General features: G+C 39.5%; 3 protein-coding genes across 6 annotated transcripts; 1 reads left to right on the top strand and 2 right to left on the bottom strand.

Moving 5' to 3' along the window:
- Positions 1-2,035: 2,035 nt before the first annotated feature.
- Positions 2,036-5,921, top strand: parp16 (poly (ADP-ribose) polymerase family, member 16). 2 transcript variants are annotated; one of them, XM_068313285.1, is made up of 7 exons: positions 2,036-2,099; positions 2,740-2,936; positions 3,748-3,885; positions 3,968-4,174; positions 4,301-4,472; positions 4,598-4,742; positions 5,008-5,920. In XM_068313285.1, exons 2-7 carry the CDS (start codon positions 2,748-2,750, stop codon positions 5,141-5,143), a joined length of 987 nt encoding a protein of 328 aa, XP_068169386.1. In that variant the 5' UTR covers positions 2,036-2,099; positions 2,740-2,747; the 3' UTR covers positions 5,144-5,920. The 2 variants fall into 2 exon arrangements, with proteins under 2 accessions (XP_068169386.1, XP_068169387.1); XM_068313286.1 differs by lacking the exon at positions 2,036-2,099 and adding an exon at positions 2,117-2,351 and having other exon boundaries at positions 5,008-5,921.
- Positions 5,922-7,480: 1,559 nt separating this feature from the next.
- Positions 7,481-9,328, bottom strand: si:ch73-330k17.3 (IGFBP domain-containing protein). Of its 2 annotated transcripts, XM_068314108.1 has the most exons (4): positions 9,001-9,328; positions 8,059-8,146; positions 7,790-7,985; positions 7,481-7,704 (listed from the first exon to the last, which is right to left on the bottom strand). In XM_068314108.1, exons 1-4 carry the CDS (start codon positions 9,326-9,328, stop codon positions 7,657-7,659), a joined length of 660 nt encoding a protein of 219 aa, XP_068170209.1. In that variant the 3' UTR covers positions 7,481-7,656. The 2 variants fall into 2 exon arrangements, with proteins under 2 accessions (XP_068170209.1, XP_068170208.1); XM_068314107.1 differs by having other exon boundaries at positions 7,481-7,985.
- A 1,324-nt stretch (positions 9,329-10,652) lies between these two features.
- Positions 10,653-18,573, bottom strand: ctdspl2a (CTD (carboxy-terminal domain, RNA polymerase II, polypeptide A) small phosphatase like 2a). Of its 2 annotated transcripts, none has more exons than XM_068312710.1 (13): positions 18,389-18,573; positions 16,669-16,880; positions 15,551-15,686; positions 15,313-15,459; positions 14,973-15,200; positions 13,790-13,883; positions 13,352-13,463; positions 13,185-13,271; positions 13,038-13,100; positions 12,854-12,933; positions 12,417-12,543; positions 12,224-12,319; positions 10,653-11,739 (listed from the first exon to the last, which is right to left on the bottom strand). In XM_068312710.1, the coding sequence occupies exons 2-13, from the start codon at positions 16,855-16,857 to the stop codon at positions 11,674-11,676; spliced, it is 1,425 nt and encodes a 474-aa protein (XP_068168811.1). In that variant the 5' UTR covers positions 16,858-16,880; positions 18,389-18,573; the 3' UTR covers positions 10,653-11,673. The 2 variants fall into 2 exon arrangements, with proteins under 2 accessions (XP_068168811.1, XP_068168812.1); XM_068312711.1 differs by lacking the exon at positions 18,389-18,573 and adding an exon at positions 18,001-18,295.
- Positions 18,574-19,309: the final 736 nt, after the last annotated feature.

The following is a 19,309-nucleotide window of genomic DNA, read 5'->3' on the forward strand; positions in this document are numbered from 1 at the left end:
GATGGAGCAAGAAACAAATTTACTCGGGCGGCAACGGGATGAAAATGAGATAGATAGATAGATAGATAGATAGATAGATAGATAGATAGATAGATAGATACTTTATTAATCCCGGAGGAAATTGCATATATCCACTGCTCAGGCATTACTTAACAAATAATACTGGATAAACACCAGGAGAAAAGGAAACACTGACATCACAGGACATACCACAAGACATACATTACACTAACAGACAGGCACATGCAGCACTAACAGGACTTATATACTAAACTATAACTAAAAATATAAACAGTATAAAATTTAAAAATATTACAGTATTAAAATATAAACAGTATAAAATAAAATCTAAACAGTATAAAATTGAATTAAAATATAAAAACAGTATAAAAAATAAATAAATTTTATATATATATATATATACAACAGTATAAAATTAAATTATGATGAAATTTCAACTTTTGTACACTCAGGAACCGGATAAGAAAGAAAGACTAGGGAGAAGGCCAGTGATCAAACTAGGTCAGAGCACTAGCTTTGATCTTTGACCTATGCAAGTAGGTCAGGGTAAAATTTTGAATTCAGAGTTGTTGCGGGATGTTGCAGTCTGCGACTGCATTGGTTGTTGTTTAATATTGATACTGGTGTAGATATAATTTCACATATACAAATTTATGATTTCACACAACAAATTTAAGAGTAACACTGATTTTGTTCTTTTTCAATTCTAAAAACATGTTTGTTTATTTATTTAATTAGAAGGACAGCTGCAATTTTGAATTAAAACTTAAACATCTGGATGAATACAGAGCGTGTAGATACAAGCACAAGGTGGATAATTGTTCATGGAGCAATTCATTCAACTGAGTCTTTGAAAGAAATTAAATATCATTCCATATTGGAAATTTATTTTTAAACCATCTATTACGATTCAAATTGACATGCTAGCCTACCAAGTTTTAAAGAATAAAAACTTGTCAGGTGAGATCTGTTGTGCAGAATGTTATTTTTCCCATCTGGTAATGATTATTACTCAAACTATATAAACATAGGGGTTTTAATGTGTGATATAAGAAATTTGGGTCCTAAACGTCTCAGAGGTTATTTAAAGCATCACTTGTTTTCTGTCTTTTCTATGACCCATTGCAGACCACAGCAAACCTTAGTTTCTAAGGTTAGGACAGACAACTTGAGAATGAACATAAGCTGAGGTCCAAGTCCATCTAAAATATTGTGGAAGTAAAGGCTTTAACGTGAAGCGAAGCTCAAACTTGAAGTCTAAATATTTAAATACTTTAATTGAAGATATATTTGGTTTGGCTTGTCTTTTGAAATCCTTGAGCAGCTGTGAGTAAAGCTGAAATTTAGGTTGATCGATTTTAAAAGCGTATGTTGGTGAATATCAGAATTATTATTGAGGAAAGAAATATGTTTACATTTCATACAATCTCAGCATCGAAACAGTTTTTAGGTGATATGTCAGCTTTGTCTGTTGCTCATAACTTCAATTCTTGTCATTTATTCCTTCCTCGACACCAAAGACAATTTTCATTTAAAGAGGATAATAATAGGTGAATGTAGGCCGCCTGCATGCTTTGTAGGTAGGTCTCTGTCCTGTGATGCACCTTGGTGGTTGTGTGTGGGGTAAAGACAGTTCCCTGCCTGCATCGCCCTCACAGATAAAACTTCTCAAGTATGTTGTATGTACGTATTTGTGCGTTGCATTCCTATTGCCTTGAATTTTTACAATATTTTTGCTACTACACACACAACACAGAACCATAATTCTGAAAATGCCATACTAACATTTATTTAATTTTTCGCAACAATTACCTGCATTATTCTCCTATATACTGTATGTGTATGTGTGTGTGTGTGTGTGTGTGTGTGTGTGTGTGTGTGTGTGTGTGTGTGTGTGTGTGTGTGTGTATATATGCATACGTGTTTCTATTCATTAATTTATTTTAGAATTTATATGTTCATATCATGAGACTTGTAAAGTTTAATAAATCCGATTTATTTTCCAACACGCGAACGCATCAATCGCGGATACTAGCGGTTGCTCCTCCTGTTGTGCTATGAGTTGAGCGACACTGAAGGTAAGAGCTCGTCCGGAAGTCAGAAAGGGGTCTGTGGATTGAAACGAGTCTGATAATTCCGCATTATCAGTCATTTTTATCTGTGACAGCTCTCCTCACCTGTTGTAGCTCAGCTACTGTTAGCTAACATAGCTCCATCGAACCCACAGATACGCTAGCTAGTCAGGAAGAACATTTCTAGCTAACTAAACATCGGAACTGAACATTCCGACATTTATGTCCACAGCTGACAACAACAGAGGACAAAAACAGGTCGTGGGACTTTTTTTATGTCAAGTTTTGTCAATGTTGTTGACCATAAATCGTTACACTAGTAAGTAGAGTAACGGAGGCTAACTTAGCAGTAGCTTCTGTGTGACCTGGCTGCTGAAGTACGGGATGCTACATCTGTGTGGTAGCTTACGTGTTGAGTCACTGGTTAAAAAAATAGGTGTAGATAACAATATATACAAATAAATATATAAATAATTATATGTATTAATGTGTAATATATATATATATATAATTGTATGATGATGTGATTGGTTAGTTATGTGAGAAAACAACCAGCAGATAAAGGAATAAAAGGCTTTCATGTCGCGCCCTTATAAACTGTGTTGTCATGAGTTCTCGTTGTGTTTTTACTGGTGTGAATCTCCAGGTGCGGGTATGCAGCCGCCGCTCCCCCCTGAGCCGGTCAGAGAGCTGGTGTGCTCCTGTCTGCACAGAGACCCGGTGGCAGCAGACCTCCGCTGCAGCCTGTTTGTGGCGGCTGCACAGAACTACAAGAGAGACTCACTCCTCAGACCCTTCCCTCCTCGATACATCAGTGGTGACAACAAGGACTTTGAAGCACTGGTAAGATACAGTCGCACACCCCCAACTGTATGCACGCTTATAGCACACATGCAGTATGTCAAGCGCTAACATAACACATGAACACACACTTGATGGCGGTACAGTGCTGTCAGATGTAGCAGAGTCTACAGAGCTGATTGAAACACAGGTAAATTCCAGTTTCCTGACGTTAAATGTTCGATCCCAATGTGAATTGTGGTTCTGCTCCCTCGTCTTGCAGTTTTTTCCAAAACATCTTCTGTTTTTTCCAAGTGTTGGGGTCTTTTGCCAGTTGGCACGCTGCTTTTTTTGAATATCAGTTATTGATTGAATATTGCGACAGTTCATACTGATCTCATGCAACTCACTATTACTGTGGTTTCATACCGGAGAGATGATAGATAAATATTAACATGTATATATGACCTCCAACTTTTTACATAACCTGTTACGTCCCGCTTCAAAGCGGTGATGTAATTGTCAGTGTTCGTGTGTTTGTCCGTTCGTTAGTCCACCAAATATCTTTTGCAGCTGTTGCAGATAGAAAGATGAAACAAAAAGCACATTACTGGGGCAGCAAAGGGGATGAAAATGAGAGGATGACCTTGAGAAGATTAGGACAAGGTCAAATTTCAACTTTTGTACACTCAGAAACCGGATAAGGTAGATAGACAAGGGACAAGGCCAGTGTGAGTGAGACTGCAGGTCAGAGCACTAGCTTTGATATTTGATCTATGCAAGTAGGTCAGGGTAAAATTTTGAATTCAGGGGTGTCACGGGATGTTGCAGTCTGTGACTGCATTGGTTCTTGTTAAATGTTGTCTTCTTCCAGTTGGCAGATGTGAAATCTTTGCCTGGCGTGAGAGAGTTGGTGAGACTACGACCCAGAGAGGGAGATCATCATCTGGCTCTCACACACTGGATTCTCGCTTCCAAGAGTTTTGCTGTGAAGACGCTACAGAAGAATGAGGTGGCATTACTGACAGCACCAGGTCCATACAGCATCTTTCTTTGTCATTAACAGGGTGGGGTTTTTTTTTTATTTCTACCAGTACACCAAACTGTGCAAGCTAACGGAGAGTGAAGGGATTTCAGCACCTGTGCCAGACTTCTTGTTTGAGCTGGAGTACTGTGATCAGATGAACTCCAGGTTTGAGAAGACGAGGGCAGACAGAGATGTCTTCTATGCCTTCCATGGGAGTCGATTGGAGAACTTTCACTCTATCATTCACAATGGCCTACACTGTCACCTCAACAAGGCTAGTGCTTCATCTCCTCTGTAGGCTCTCCATTTAGCCAAAAATTAAATTAAATATTTAAGGCTCCGTGTAGCTCTTGCTTCTACTTAACACACAGTCTCACTCTTTTTTGCATTTTGTGTTCAGAACTCAGTATTTGGAGAAGGGACCTACCTCACCAGTGACCTCAGCATGGCGGTCCTCTACAGCCCCCACAGCAGCGGCTGGAGGGAAAGCCTCCTAGGTCCGCTACTCAGCTGTGTTGCTTTGTGTGAAGTCATCGATCACCCAGATGTTAAGTGTCAGGTGAAGAAAAAAGGTGCGTTCACCACGTGACTCACTGAATGGAGGGGAGGACAGAATGACTCCCTCCCTAAAGATACTATACAGCGCTGATGTTTAAGTCATTTAGTTTTAAAAAAAGACTTTTATCTAACATTTCAGATTCTGAAATCATTGATCGTTCACGCTCAAGAGCGAAGAACAGCGAAGGAGGGGAAGTACCACAAAAGTACTTTGTTGTCACCAACAATCAGCTTTTGAGAGTCAAGTACCTCCTTGTTTACTCCCAGAGGAGGCACCTGTCGAGGTAAGAACCACCTGGATGGGAAAAGAATGTAAATACTGAAAAACTCTTTACAATTTATGTGATTCTAGTTAACTGACAGGATGCTATTTACAATGAATGGAACCCTAAAAATTCATTTCAATGACTGGAAGTGAATCAATATGTTGTGTATGTAAATATAAAAACATTTGTTGATGTGTAAGCAGGAAACAAAGTAATATAAAGTGCAAGAATGGATTTTTGTCGGTATTGATCAGAAGAGGACGTCTTTGTGTTTCACCCTCAGACATTCCCGCAGCACCTCCTGGCTCCTCAGACACCATTTTGCCATCATGATGAGTCTCTACCTTCTGCTACTCTTGTTCATCGGTGCCTTTAACTCCACCGCCTTCATTTCCTTTTGGAACAGACTGTTCAGGTGACAAGACTACAGTCCAGACGGCCTGGATGTTCGCTATCCACTGTGCCTTCCTAGTCAGAGACGGACTGGACGCCTGACCTGAAGTTTTCTCCACCTTTGTAATGTTTCCTCTCTGCAGTCCAGCTTTTCTTTATCAGGATGAATAATTTAAATTTCCATCATCATATGATAACATTCAATTTCAGATAGCAGCTGGTGGGATCATGCTTTGCTATTTCTGTATTTTTAAATGTTATGGAGAGTTTTTGATTTGTGTTTGGTCTTCAGTATCTGTCTGATCAGGCACTAATGAAAATATTCCAGTTTAAATGCCATGACTTTATATCACTTGTTTTTGTTTTGTTTTTTTTCTTTTGGGAAATGGCCTCTAAATGCTTGAAAAATGCTTATTTTCCTGACATCATTAAGGACATGAGATGTACGTGTTACAGATATAAAATGCAGCATTTCTATATTAAAATGTCAAAATAAAAAAAATCCCTAATCTTTGAATTATTTCCATTGATGTTGAAGCTGGATACAGAATTTTTGTCAAAGTAACTGAGTTTCTTTGTTGGTTGAATGTTGTTAGATTGTCTAGGAGAGTAGGGAAGGCTCTTAACACTGAATTACTCTAACGAACATTACTTCATCAATGAACATTAACTTCAGACAAATTTTAATTACCAGTGATGGTTGCCTAGCAATGACAACAACTATGAGACCATACCTCATCTGTTATTAAAGCACACCAAGAGCAGAAACCAAATGTGTTAACAAAGACAACAGGTTAATAAAAAGTGGACTAGTCTTGAATAGGATTTTTTTGTTTGTTTCAAGTTATTTTTGATAAATTAACTGAGGATGGTTGATCTTAAATTGATTTTAAGTATAGTTGTTGGTCTTGAGGTGTGTAACCTTGTGTATTACTGCAGTAGTCATTTGAGCTTTTCTATTGTTTTGAGTCATATTGAAGCTTTAACAAGGGTTTCCTACAACAGGAACATTTATTATAGCTGGCATGCTGGCAGTCCTTTGTTATCTCTGGTGTTTATCAGTAAAAAAAAGTGAGACGGCTGTGGGATTGATAACAGAGGCGGCCCTCTTTGGTGACAGATCCTGATATGCTGATTGTGTATCTGCAGCAAAAGAAATGATCAATAGGAAAAGAAATATCCTTTTTTTTTTTTAGTTTGCTGTTCAATCTTATGACCGGATAAATTCTAAATTGCATTTCTTGATTCAAACCTAATGTGAAAGATTAGAATTAAATCTCTATTAATTGATTAATTATATTATTTTTAATATGTTTTAATTTCTTGTTAAATGTCAAAAGCTCTCATGTTGTTGTTTTTTTATGTTATAATTCCCCGAGCTCCTTTGCTATTGATGTGGAAGCAAAGTGAAAGGAGTTGCAAACAGTAAACTGGGTATTATGTAGATGTCAGAATGCATTAGTGATGTCACTGACAAGATAGAGGATGGAAGTAAATGCAGGCCTTGTTTTGTGATTTATAAAATAAAGATTCTTGCGAAATCCTTCCGATAAACTTCCCGTCATCAGGAACGAGTGTCATTTGAAGGACACAGAACAAACTGTCCATTGTTGGTCCACACTTTATTCCCTTTCTGAACAAGCTTCATTACTGCTACCTCATAAATCCTCTGTTATTCAATAACCATCAGCAGTGATGGCAGAGGGGACTCGACACAGAAGGAGAGCGATCCACATACACATGGCTGGACTAACAAGGCTGTTGTATGCGCCAAACATTCCAGTGTGTCCGTCCATCAACATTCACTATGAAGGGATCCTTGATAGAAGAACATTCACTACATAGGAAGTTTAGCTGTGGATGGTTTCTATACCAGACTTTTAGCTAGAATAATAAAATACTGTACAAAACAACATCTGGGTCTGAGAAAGGTGCTCATTAGAAGTCCAAGGATTTATTCTACATGAAAAGATCATTTAAAAACAATTAATGCGGTAGTTGTTTTCATGTGTCCATCGAGCAAACTTACAAACCAGCATACAAAAAGCAGGCAGCTAAAAACTGGCTTTTTTTTTTATAAAGGCTTCATTATTTATTATGGCCACTGTGCCACCAATTCAGTCCCAACACACATTCAATCATCTCTGAGCATATTTTTAAAGCACAGTACAAGTAAACTCTAGAACTTTTCTACAGGCTAAAATACAGAGAGTACAGGTTTAATCATAGGATTAAAAAATATATATGCAATTGATTTTGTAAAAGCAAATAATAGAACCAGCTCACTGATAACATTTATATTAATATTACAGCAATCTATAAAATTTGACTGGTTAACACATCAATGAAAAAAATATCCATATACATAAACATAAACATAAAAAAATACATAAAAAATCACATGTTTTTATCATGTTTAAAACGTGATTGTTGAAAAAAAGAAGAAGCCTTTTTAGGTTCTATACAAAGTTTACACATAGCTGCCTTCCTGTTTTTCTTTTGCTACACTTCCTCTGGGTTTCCGCTCTTTCCACCTGAGTCAGTTTGAACAAGTCGGGACCAAACACAGAAAGAATCCCTCAGTGCCCTACGAAGGAAACGGAACACAGCTGATTAACTTGTGAATAGTTTTCACGCAGCACATCCACGTCCGGTGCTTTCCTTCCATCTACCTGCAGGCTGTTGTGGCACACAGGACTGTGAGCTGCTGTTAGGTGATTGTGGACACACTTCCCAAAGTGGTGCAGACAGGAGGAATCAGAGAGGGTGCAGGTCTGGGGACATGATGGGGGCTTCAGCAGCAGGCAACTCAAACAGGTGGTGTGTTGGCAGGAGCCCTGGCATGGTTTCTTCTCCAGGGACACAGACCTAAAGAGCAGGAAAATCAGAGTTCAGCTTAAGGAAAGAAAAGAAAGAAAAGGAAAACCATGTTTTACAACACCTGGCGGAGCAGATTCCAGATGGGTTGGCCTGACAGTATTCCAGGGTGCAATCTGGGTGGCAGCGCTCTGGATCTACAGATTCAGTCACTGAATGAACACACATATTAAACAAACATGGGATGGGACACACAAGTTGCAGGTTAAATTCAAAAGTTTTCAAATGTGTGAAAACTAATATTTTCATATTTTCCTAATCAACTGCAAAGCATGAGAGTCTCTTATCTTGCACTCTGTCTGATACCGTATTGGTGACAGTGTCAACTCGTTTTCACCGTGAAGTGATAAGAGTTGTGATTACAATTTAACACCTCTGAATCAAAGGAAGCCTTGACCAACATTATCAGTCTTTACATCTTATTGTCACATTTACTACATGGTCTCCAGCCAAGCTCACATTTAGCAAACAATGCGCATCATTTTCAGGAGACTCACAATTTCATATTTATACTGCATTGCATTTAATAATATTTTGAGGGGAAATCTTGCACTTTGTGTGTGTGTGTGTGTGTGTGTGTGTAGTGATTACATAGATATATTTATTAATGTTTTACAGATAAAAACAAGATCAGCTTTGCTACAATTTGGGATGCTCTACCCAAATCAAATCAGCAACCACATTAAATCTCACCTTATTTTTTAGAAACTAAGTGTATATAAACAACTATCAAAATTTTTCTTTTTATGGTATTTATACTTATTTTTGCTTTAATGGGTTGGACTGAACTGAATTCTCTTTTAGAATTAAAAAAATTGGCTGAACCTCATCCTAAAATAAAATGCAAATAAAATCCTTACATTTTTGACAATTTGCAGTTTTAAAATGCCTCACTTTCTAAAAACTTCTTCTGAAAAAGAAATTTGTCTCGCATTAGCATGTTACAGTGATCAATTCCATAATAAAATCCAGCTTGATACTAATAAAGGTCCGTGTATAGAATCACCTGCTTCACAGATCCCTTTGTGCTCTGCGTCTGGTCTGGAGGCTTCTGGGTCCTGGTAGACACACACCAGTCCCTCGGCACACTTGCCCAGATAGTCCCACGCTCCTCCACAGGTCTCCCCCTCCACCCTGGCACACACTGGGCAGCAGCCGCAGACGCCTGTGGTCACGCCGCCCTTACACTGGAGCTTCAGCGCTCTCCGGGAGGAGCAGTGGATCTGCTCGCAGGGCGGGCAGTGGAGGGCCTGAAGCTGCTGAGCCGCTCCAGTGGGCGTTCCCTCTGATCCCAGCGTTCCCAGCAAGGCACTCAAAGTGAAGAGCATCCACATCCTGGAACTACCTGCTGTTATCCTAAGGCGAGACACACGCCACTACCTTTTATATGCACATCAGCTTCTGGAGCAACACACCAGCAAGGCTGTCCAGTTTATGATGAACAACCTCCACCCCCCACCAGCAGCCAATAGATGTGGACAAAGGGGGTTTCGCTGGGTGGTTTAGTCGAAATACACAGTTAATTATCCCCACGTCTTATCTTCACACTATCAACTGTGTGATTTTGTTTTGAAATAAGCCATTCCTTCTGAACACCTTCAGATAAGTCTGATGAAGACTAGTCCTCTTTGTGTTTGGAGTCACATGACCTCTGGAGGGGTTAATTCAGTACACACCTACAAACAAGTAATGACCTATTTCTTGAAAGAATAAAAGGATTAAGACATAAGCAGGTTATCTGAACAGGGCATCACCAAGTTTCATATCTGAATAAAAACTCTTGCAGGTTGAGGACAAAACAATAAAGATCACTGTGGTTTTCCCTGAGAATTAATGAAAAAACTGAAAAGCAGCAATGAGAACGAAACAAGAACCCCAACAATTAACCAACATCTAAATGACAGGTTGGAAACTAAGATCCACCACAGAGGCTTTAAAAGAGGCGAACTAACAGATGAATAAGAACAGATCTGGAAAATCACTGGCAGTAACATCTGTCCATGATATATGAATATATTGTAGATGTAAAGGAATAAAACACAGACATTGTCTTTTTGTTTGCAGGATGTGGAGATTTTACACACGAGTGAAAGAAGTTGAGCAAAATCATTTTAAATTCAAGTTAAATATTAAATAATGGATTATGTGCATTCTTTCCTTGGCTTAAAAACAGTGTTACCTTTCATTAACATTTTCATTAACATTTTAATGTGTCTTCTTCTTTTCCTTTCGGCTTTTGCCTTCACGGGTCGCCACAGCGAAACAGTTGACTCCATCTATAGGATAGATACATCATTTAAAAGACAACTGTAAAAAACCAGGTCTACAAAAACGTGCTTAAAAGAGCCACACAGCGGCAAAAACCGTGTCATACATTACCTACAACACAATAACACAGATCTCTAATGAATGCTATTTGAATGTATGGAAAAAATATTAACTGTTTTGTTTGTCAATAAGCAGCAGGCAAAATTTAAAAAAAATCTGTAGCTGAATTTCAGCTGAACAAACTCGGGTGCCGTGCTGACGAGATCTCTGCAGTAACATCAGTAAGACGGGATCGCTGACTTCCTGTGTCCAGATGACGTCCTTCGACTTGTTCACCAACCGGTTTGGTAGTCAAAGGTAAGACCACAATTATTAGCAGGAAGCTGGGAATGATATAAAAATGAATTTATTTTCAAGGAAACCATTAATTAACACTGAATACAACAGGAGTGATCATTCAATAGTCAATAAAACTTGTGACTCTCTTTCATCATAAAGATCCCACATCCAAGATGTGGCAACATGTTGGCAATTTGCTGGTGCTACAATTTAACCTTTCTCCTGCATAACAAATTGAGGTGATACACACCGGTGTAGAAAAGTGACATTTTACATCAACTTACAAAGGGCTGGATGTCAAAGTGCAATATGCCTAAACCCCCCACCCCCACTCCCCCCTTGTTAAAGAGGATAGAGAATCAGAAATGGACTCAGATACAAATCTCCAAAATTAGAATTCAGCCGCTATGGCTTTGCATTCAGTTTGTTTTCTATTCTAGCTTACATGTCATAACTTTAAAATATTGTTTCAGAAACATTTTCTTCCCAAAGATACATCGTTTCAAAAACTGCACCTCATTACAGACAGCTGCATGTCATGGAGTAAAGCATCACAGGAATAACGCAGGCAACTTCAAACGAAACACACTAACATTTGTTGGTTTTATAAAAGCAACCGAATCAAAAAATACATACTGAAATCGGCAGTGAAAATAAAATGACATAAAAACCTGGAAGAAAAAAAAAAAATTACTATGTACAAATATTTACAGGTAAATGGACTAACTACTATACAGGTTAAACGGGCCGTTCACGGTAGGCGGTCCATTTAATCCAACACTGCATGACATTCAAAATGGTTCCTAAAGGATCAAATAGTTTCCAGAGGACGTTTGTTCTACATCCGGATTGAGTTGAGTGTCTGAAGACATCCACGGCTTTTTGACTCATAGTTTTCAATTTGTTTTACGTGATTTGGAAAAAAACTCATTTTGGAATTAGTAACAATGATGATGATGATGATGATGATAGTCATGTGTGCAAAGAGAATCCGTTGAAAACTTCCTTCTGGGGGTCTTCTTTTTTTTTTTCCAATGTTGATACCATCTTCAACTGAACAAGCACCGGGTCGTCAGTCTGGAGGAAGGAGGTCATGCAAACGAAACTGTTGACGGATGTGAGGTCTGACATCTTCGTTCTGGTTAAACAGACATGATAAAAAACAGTCAGTCCGATCCACCAGTCTCACCAGTTCCCTAATATTTTAAACATGACAATAAAATTAAAGAGCAGCTCCAACCACTAAACGATCCACACAGCTCCCAAAACTAAACATCAACACTTACAGAAAGAAAGGATGTAAAATCAGTTTGATTACTTTTAATAAATTAAAAGTAAAGCGGAGAGAATTATTTCGTTATGAGTACAAAAACATCAACAATAACTGAACCGCATTATAATAAAATAAAGTTGATAACGTGTTTTTAATCAGCTGAGTAAACATAAATCGAAGCAAATTAAAAAATAATGACTTATTGTCTTAATGTTCAATGCAATTCATGAAACGTTTCGCACATTCTTCATTAAATAAAGGTTCTGTTGCAGCAGCTCAACAGCGATGAGGTGTCTCTCTCACATCCGTTACAGTTCAATACTATAGAATATCAAGCCTAAATACACACCAGCTCCACCAGCTTCTCCAGGAAGGGAACAAGTTTTAGAAGTTCGCTGTCATTTCTATCCACGAACCAGCTCTCGATAGGAATCCCGTTGGAAAGCTGAAAGACACACAAATTCCGGTTTTGAGTACAACGGTCCCACACACAGTATATTTACAACATTTATCAAATTATTCTCGATTTGAGAGTGTTTTACCTGATAAGCGAAGGCTTGGGGCGAGTTGTCAATAATTATCGTTTTGGAAAGATCCCGTCCTAGAATGTTGAGGTCTTTAATGTAATTTCCTTGGACACACACGCAGTGTTCACGGAATAGCCTGTGCCTGAAAAACACAGGGCGAGGAAATCAGCCTCAGCTGTAATACATCAACACACTCCTCAGGTGTTTCCCCTCACACACGAACAGACGACTTTACAGAATGTGTTTGCCTGAACCAGAAACAGGATCATAATCTGGTTCATCTGATCTTGAGGGCTGTGATAATGATTTGCTCTATTTCCACATCTAGTTAAACCTTAGGGATCCTTTCATTTAATTTTATACTCGTCGCTACGGGTAACTCATGTCACAAAGCAGGAAAAGTACATCTAAATTCTAAAAGACGCTGCTGTGAAGTCGCCGTCATCACTGACCTGACCAACTGTTTTTTGGGATCCAGGATGTTGAGCAATTTGTCAGCGTAAACTTTCTTTGAAGCAGTAAAGAGAATAATCTGAAATTTGAATGAAGAGGGATAAATGAGTAATATGTGAGTAGAGCAAGTCATATTTACAAATATGAAATGTGGAGTCTTTTAGAAAGGAAAAGGCATCTCACCTCATACATCTGAGACATGCGCTCAAGAAACTCACGGAAAAAGGGTCTCAACCGAACATAAACCTGCAAATAAAAAAAAAAGACAAAACACTTTAATGAAGAGAATGTGGATCCTGTCACACATGGATGACATCTCATTGATCCTACCTGGTATATGACATCTTGAAACAGCACAGGGAATGTCAAGGCTGCATCTTCTAGTTCATTCAAACTACAGTGGACCAGAGTTTCATCCTGATGACGGGAAACCCAACATTTAATGATGGTTTGCATTTAACATGAGATAAAGAAAAGAAAAACCTTTCGGAGCTCACCAGATCCAAGACGAGAGAAAACTCGGGTGTGCTGCGTGTTTTCAAAGGTAACGCTGGTTTACGTGTCAGCTGCTCTTCGGTCAGCGGAGGCACATGTTTGATGAAGAAGTACCTAAACAGATGTTGAACAGTAAGAATGTAGTGAGAAGTCTTTTGAATAGAACAGAGTTAACATTTACTGATTTATAAATGTCTACAGCAGCAGCAGCGCATCAGACCAGACTCAAGACGACATTAGTGTTTTGCTGCTATCTAGTGGCGATGAAGTGTTATAACATTTTCAGTTCCGTTCACAAGGCAGAACGCAATGTCACCTTGAATGTGACGTCATGAAGGAAAAAAAAAAAAAAGCCCACACCAGCTTCTGATTACAAAGTCTTTATGTTGCACAGAGTTGATTCAGGAAAGGTTCAGAACAATTCACTTCAATCTACTCACGGATCAAAAACTTCCCAGTCCTCATCATAGGAGGTTTCTGCAGGAGCTGGAGGTAATGTGTGCGGATAACCACCGTCTGGTATACAGCCAGGAGCTGACGAAGACAGAGGAGGAAGAAGAGTTCATTGACAGGACAGAGTCATCAAGTGGAAAAACTCGTTTAATGAAGTGCTCCTGAGAACAGATGGATTACTGTACTTATCACTGGACGGTCAAAGCATTCTGATTTGAACGACGACTGACTGACTAGTATCGTTTTCCCACACTAATCCGCTCCAAGAGAGGCTGATAAAACCAGTTACATAACTCACCTGCTGATTAAACAACATTAACTCATTATTTTATTAAAACAAGTGACTGTCATGGTCATATGGAGTCAAGCACACACCATACTGCTGAGAAACACTTTTGAATTTTACGTTATAACAAGTGATTATTAATGATGATGACCTTTTCAAGTTTCATGACTTCTGAATGAGAGTGTGCAGTTAACGCAGACATTTAGAGGATATATTGAAACAAAACATTTACAGCATTAGAATTCCAGCATCTTTCAGTCTTTTGTCGATTCTTTCTTACATATGTTCTCATACCCACCAGGGGATTCAGGTTCTTGTTGAGTCAGCATACATTACGCAAGCTAGGATTAGGAAAACCTTCTTAAATACAAAAAGGGAAAAAAAGAAACAGCACTCAGCTCCTTGGTGGAGGCTTCAAATCACATGTTTGTCCATCATGTCACTGCACCTAAAAGCAATTGTCCCATAATAGTTTGACCTCAATAATAAGGGAAGATCCTAAACCATGAAGACCTGCCCCTCAATTTTAGAATCTTCAATATCATTATCATCACTAGTCAGATAAGTATTCAAGAAAACCATTTCACTGATGCTTTCTTCTGTATGGAGTTCGGTTAGTTTTGGAAAATATGTCAAATTTAACACCAAACTGAAACATCAGTTCCAGCTACTGTTTGATTTTCATTCAAGTCTGTCAAATTATCACTTTTTGGTCGCTAACAGTGAATTTTAAATAAGCCCTCACCATCTGGATCATCAGATCAATCTTGATGTTTGGTAAATCTTATTGACTGGCCCTCCGAAGGTGAACAATCTTTGGAACCTGATCCAGAGGTTTCCCAAATCCAAGAAACAAGGCCGAGGCCTGATGTGACTAGTCGTACCTGTTAACGGTGGCATGTCAGTTTCAGTGACGATCTCCCCTTCTTCTATGGTGGTGTCGTAGGATATCTGAAGCCTCTGTGGTAACATAGGGGCGGTGTGACATGGAGTGATGCCCTCTGTGGAGGTGAGAGTGCTGCTTGGCATTTCTTCGGCCTGCTCGATGTCCAGCTGTTTCATAATCTCCTCTGCCTCCATCGCTTGGCCAGGAGAGTCTGAACCAGGAGTGGCTGAGAAGAAACGACAGCAGCTGTCAGAACATTTTAGGCTAACACGACACAATGGTGAGGTTCACTTTAGAAGGTGGTTGATCCTGGGAGTAAAAAGCTAACTCTGCTTTACCAGTTTTAGTTGCTGGTGAGAAAAAGTTGAAGACTGGAGAGAAGATGGTCCCGAGCAGGGTGGTGCGTGGCGGGCTGCTCGCTGCCTCTACGGGAGCTTCTAGTTTACCGTTTGGTTTGATGGGTTTACTGCTGCAGGTCATTGTGTCTAAAAAAGGAAAAAGAAAGGCCAAAGACATGAACAATATCAATACAGACCAACCAGTAGTCTTGAATCCATTGTTTCTCATATGTCGAACCTTTGTTGGGACTTTTCCGACAAACTCTGGAGACAGTTTTGCTGGAGAGGGCTCTGGTCTGCGGTGTTGAAGTAATTAGATTACCACCAGAATTACAATCAATACGACTTCTCTTGGCAGGAATATCCTGCTCCACCTGTCAAATAAAAGCACAGGGATCAATTAAAAGTCGCTGTACATCCTCTAACAAACCATCGACATAAACCTCAGTCTTAGCAGACAGAACCACTGTACATGTTAAACAGACCCGATTATTCTGGTCATACTTTTGTCATTGACAAGTTCCTCCAGAACAGCCACTACGAGTGTCATTTTACACGTGTTAAATATATTCAGAAGGCCTTTCTCTTACCAGTGTTCTCCACAAAGACAACTCTGAATGTGACAGTGATGAACAACTTGACAGCCTCACCAGTATGAAGTGAAATCTAATTGCTTTCACACCCAACTGGCTTACTGTAGTGAAGCAATATGAGTCTTAACACTGACAAAGGATAAAAATAAACATGGAAGAAAATGAGTGCATCGATTAATAATATATTTCTAAGGAGACAATATTTAGTTTGTTTTACAAGAGCATGTAACCCTTACAGTATCTGCTGAGAAAAAAAACTGGCCCTTGGACAAATGTAGTTGATGACTTCTGTCATTCACCAAATGTAAAAACAATTTCACTTCCTACCATTGGAGGAAAAAAGTGACTTATTTTGAGGTTTAATAGAAGAAGAAGAAGAAGAAGAAGATATACTTTATTAGAAGGTGGGAAAACAAGTTTTGGCTTTAATTTCACTCATAGCATTTGTCTACTCTAACTTGACGTGGTGGCATTCATTTGAGCTTTGTGTTGTGTTAGAAGAGTTCTGAAATATTAAAGTCACTGAGTGACTTTAATGACCTGGCAACAATTAATGACTTTATCTGCTAACACAATAAGCGTGGTTATTGGTTAAACAGATCATTTAATACCATTAAAACATCTTATAACGCAAAAAACAGGAAACTTCACTGAAGCGTATAAAAACTTGTCTATGTGTGACTCTCATCAACATAATCAGCAGCTGAGACTCTGTTTTTTCTATAAAGTGAGAGATGAGCAAAGAATCCTGACGTGAGCCCACCTTGACAGCATTTCCACGGATGAACTTCTTTATGGTGGAGAGCAGGCCTGTTTCATTCTTCTGCATTTTTCCTCGACCTCTGACCGGTGATGGCTCCACTTCACAGTGTTTCCGTTTGGCCTGGGATGGATGGGTTTGACGGCCGATGTTTGACTGCTGAGGAGCTTTACGCACTCTCAGCCTCATCATGCTCCGCCGTCACATAGAAAACTCTTTAAGGGGGGGGGGGGAAATCAACGAGTTAATAATGAACAAGTTATGCCGGCTGTTTCATGTCAGGTTCTGTCGCCACAATCAGCTTTCTAATGAATATTCCAGAAAGAAAAAAAAATCTCAAAACTGATTCAAAACTTTGGAAACTAACTGGAGACCTTTGGGAATAATATCAACACTGACAATGTCCATACAAGCTGAAATCAATTACTAAACATATTTTTCTCTTCTGTTTCCAACTAAATAAACTTGGCAGTGAAATTACTGTCCAGTGTTTCTGTTGAAAGGAGTAAACCACGTCATGGTTTGGTCATGGGGGTCCACTAGGTTCTAGGCTGGGGTTAGGATGGTGGCCAATTCAAAAACCGTGGGGGCCAAACAGTTCAGGGTATAAACGGGCAGTGGAGAGGTGTCAGTTCACCTCCTGAGCACTGCCCAGATGCCCTTGGGTAAGACACTGTCCCCTTTACAAGCTGCTCATGGAGGTGCACCATGGAGAAGCTGCCCGCTGCTCTACCTCACTAGACTATATATCTGCAGGCTCCTTGGTGTGTGTGTGTGTGTGTGTGTGTGTGTGTGTGTGTGTGTGTGTGTGTGTGTGTGTGTGTGAAAACAAACTGAGTAGAAAAATAATTTCCCCAAGGGGATGAATAAAGCACGTTTCTTCCCCTTCGTACATGGTGAAATAACATCAGATACACAGACTGTTTTCTAAATATCAGTTCAGATGGTCTCTTTAGAGGTTAGATTGCCGCAGAGATTTAACTACATTCCAAAGTTTAGAGAAGCCGCTTTTGTCAGTAAGACCGGTGGATGGCGGGGGTGGTAGATCACCGCTTCAACCATTACTGTTAATCAAACAAGCGAAATCCCTGTTTAAAATGAGATTATAATAAGTACAATTACGTTCTGTGTGAACGCTGGGTCACATGTGCTACAGATTAATTAGCCAAATGTTGCTGAATCAGATTTTGTAGAATACAAGCGTTGCTAGTAATCGTTAGCTGCGGCTAACATTAAACCATTGGGAGTTATTTGTCTTAAAACCCCCGCGTACAACGCTTTTACGTTTCTGCCCCAGATGTGAACGAACAGAATCATAAACCTGTTAGACCATACCTGCACATGTCCATCTGGTTTATCCGTTTTCAATCAGGTTTTTCCTAACGTAGCTCAACCACTAGCTAACACAAGTGGCTACACACAACATTTTAGGCTAACAAAAACGCCAATTGCAGCAAAAGCAAGACTGTGACATTATTTAGTTCAGTGTCCATAAAACATTCCACACGCGTCTTCGTTAACATATCTGTGTTTAACGTGTAAACTATCCACTAATTCCTCGAAAAAAACAAAGCTAATGACTAACTAGGGTCCAGCTAGCGCGTCATTTTGTTCGCTTCCATGACTATTTTCAGCCATTAGACTACGCCCCCCTCGCTGCTAACGCTAGCCGCTAGCTAGCAGCCACCTTTTTTTTGTTTACATATTGACGCAGGTTACTCACTGATGATCCGGGGAGCTCTTCAAAAGCGCTGTCAGCTTTCGGCCGCGACCGTGGCGGCCACCGGTAGAGGTCAGCCCGTGGTTGCTGCTGCCAGCTGTACGTGTCTCTCCGTAGCTAGTCACTGGTTAACCATGTCTCCGGACGCCATTTCCCGCCTCATCACAAATCTAACGCTGGCGGGGCGCGTGAGTCTGCGACACGCGGAGGGAAACCAACGTGGCGCAGCGCGGAGTCAACCCGGAGCCGCAGCTGCACCGCAGCCGCTTACAGCCGCTGCTGTTTGCGTGTGATTACATGACACTTAAGAGAAATGTGCACATATATTTACGAGTCAAACACGATCAGCGTGGAATCCAGTTGTCTGTATGGAAGAGAAATACTGGGCAGTAAATCATAATAAACTTTACTGCGTGAAGCGTTCAGAAATGGTGAGCGACACTGTTCTGAGACGCTGTAAAAAGCAGAGAAGTTTTTAAGAATTAGCCGTGTTCATGATTTATTTTTCATGATCATGTATTTTTTTCAGTTTGGATTAATAAATGTTGCCTTTTGTAAAGTCACTCAGCAACATGAAAATAACAAACTAAAGAGAATTTTTAATTTTGTCGAACAATTAAACACATGCATGATCATACTGTACAAGCTTTTATGACTAAAGCCCCATAAAATAGTCCACAGTGACAATTTAGGCAATTCCACTGAATGTCCACACATTTGGTTTCGCTTTGAATGAAGTCTCATGTTTCCTCTGGTCATCCAGTGCAAAGTTAATGTCCTAACTTGTGTTTGATGTTATTTTTCTTTATTCTCTCGGTTAGTTTTGATCCTTGACTTACGTGCAACTTCTGTGGGTTTCACAACCTGACAAATTATAAGGATTTAAGTTATAACAGAGCAACAAGCAAACATATTTTTTCTTTG

The sequence above is a fragment of the Antennarius striatus genome, chromosome 4 (assembly GCF_040054535.1).
Source record: "Antennarius striatus isolate MH-2024 chromosome 4, ASM4005453v1, whole genome shotgun sequence".
Classification (NCBI taxonomy): Eukaryota; Metazoa; Chordata; class Actinopteri; order Lophiiformes; family Antennariidae; genus Antennarius; species Antennarius striatus.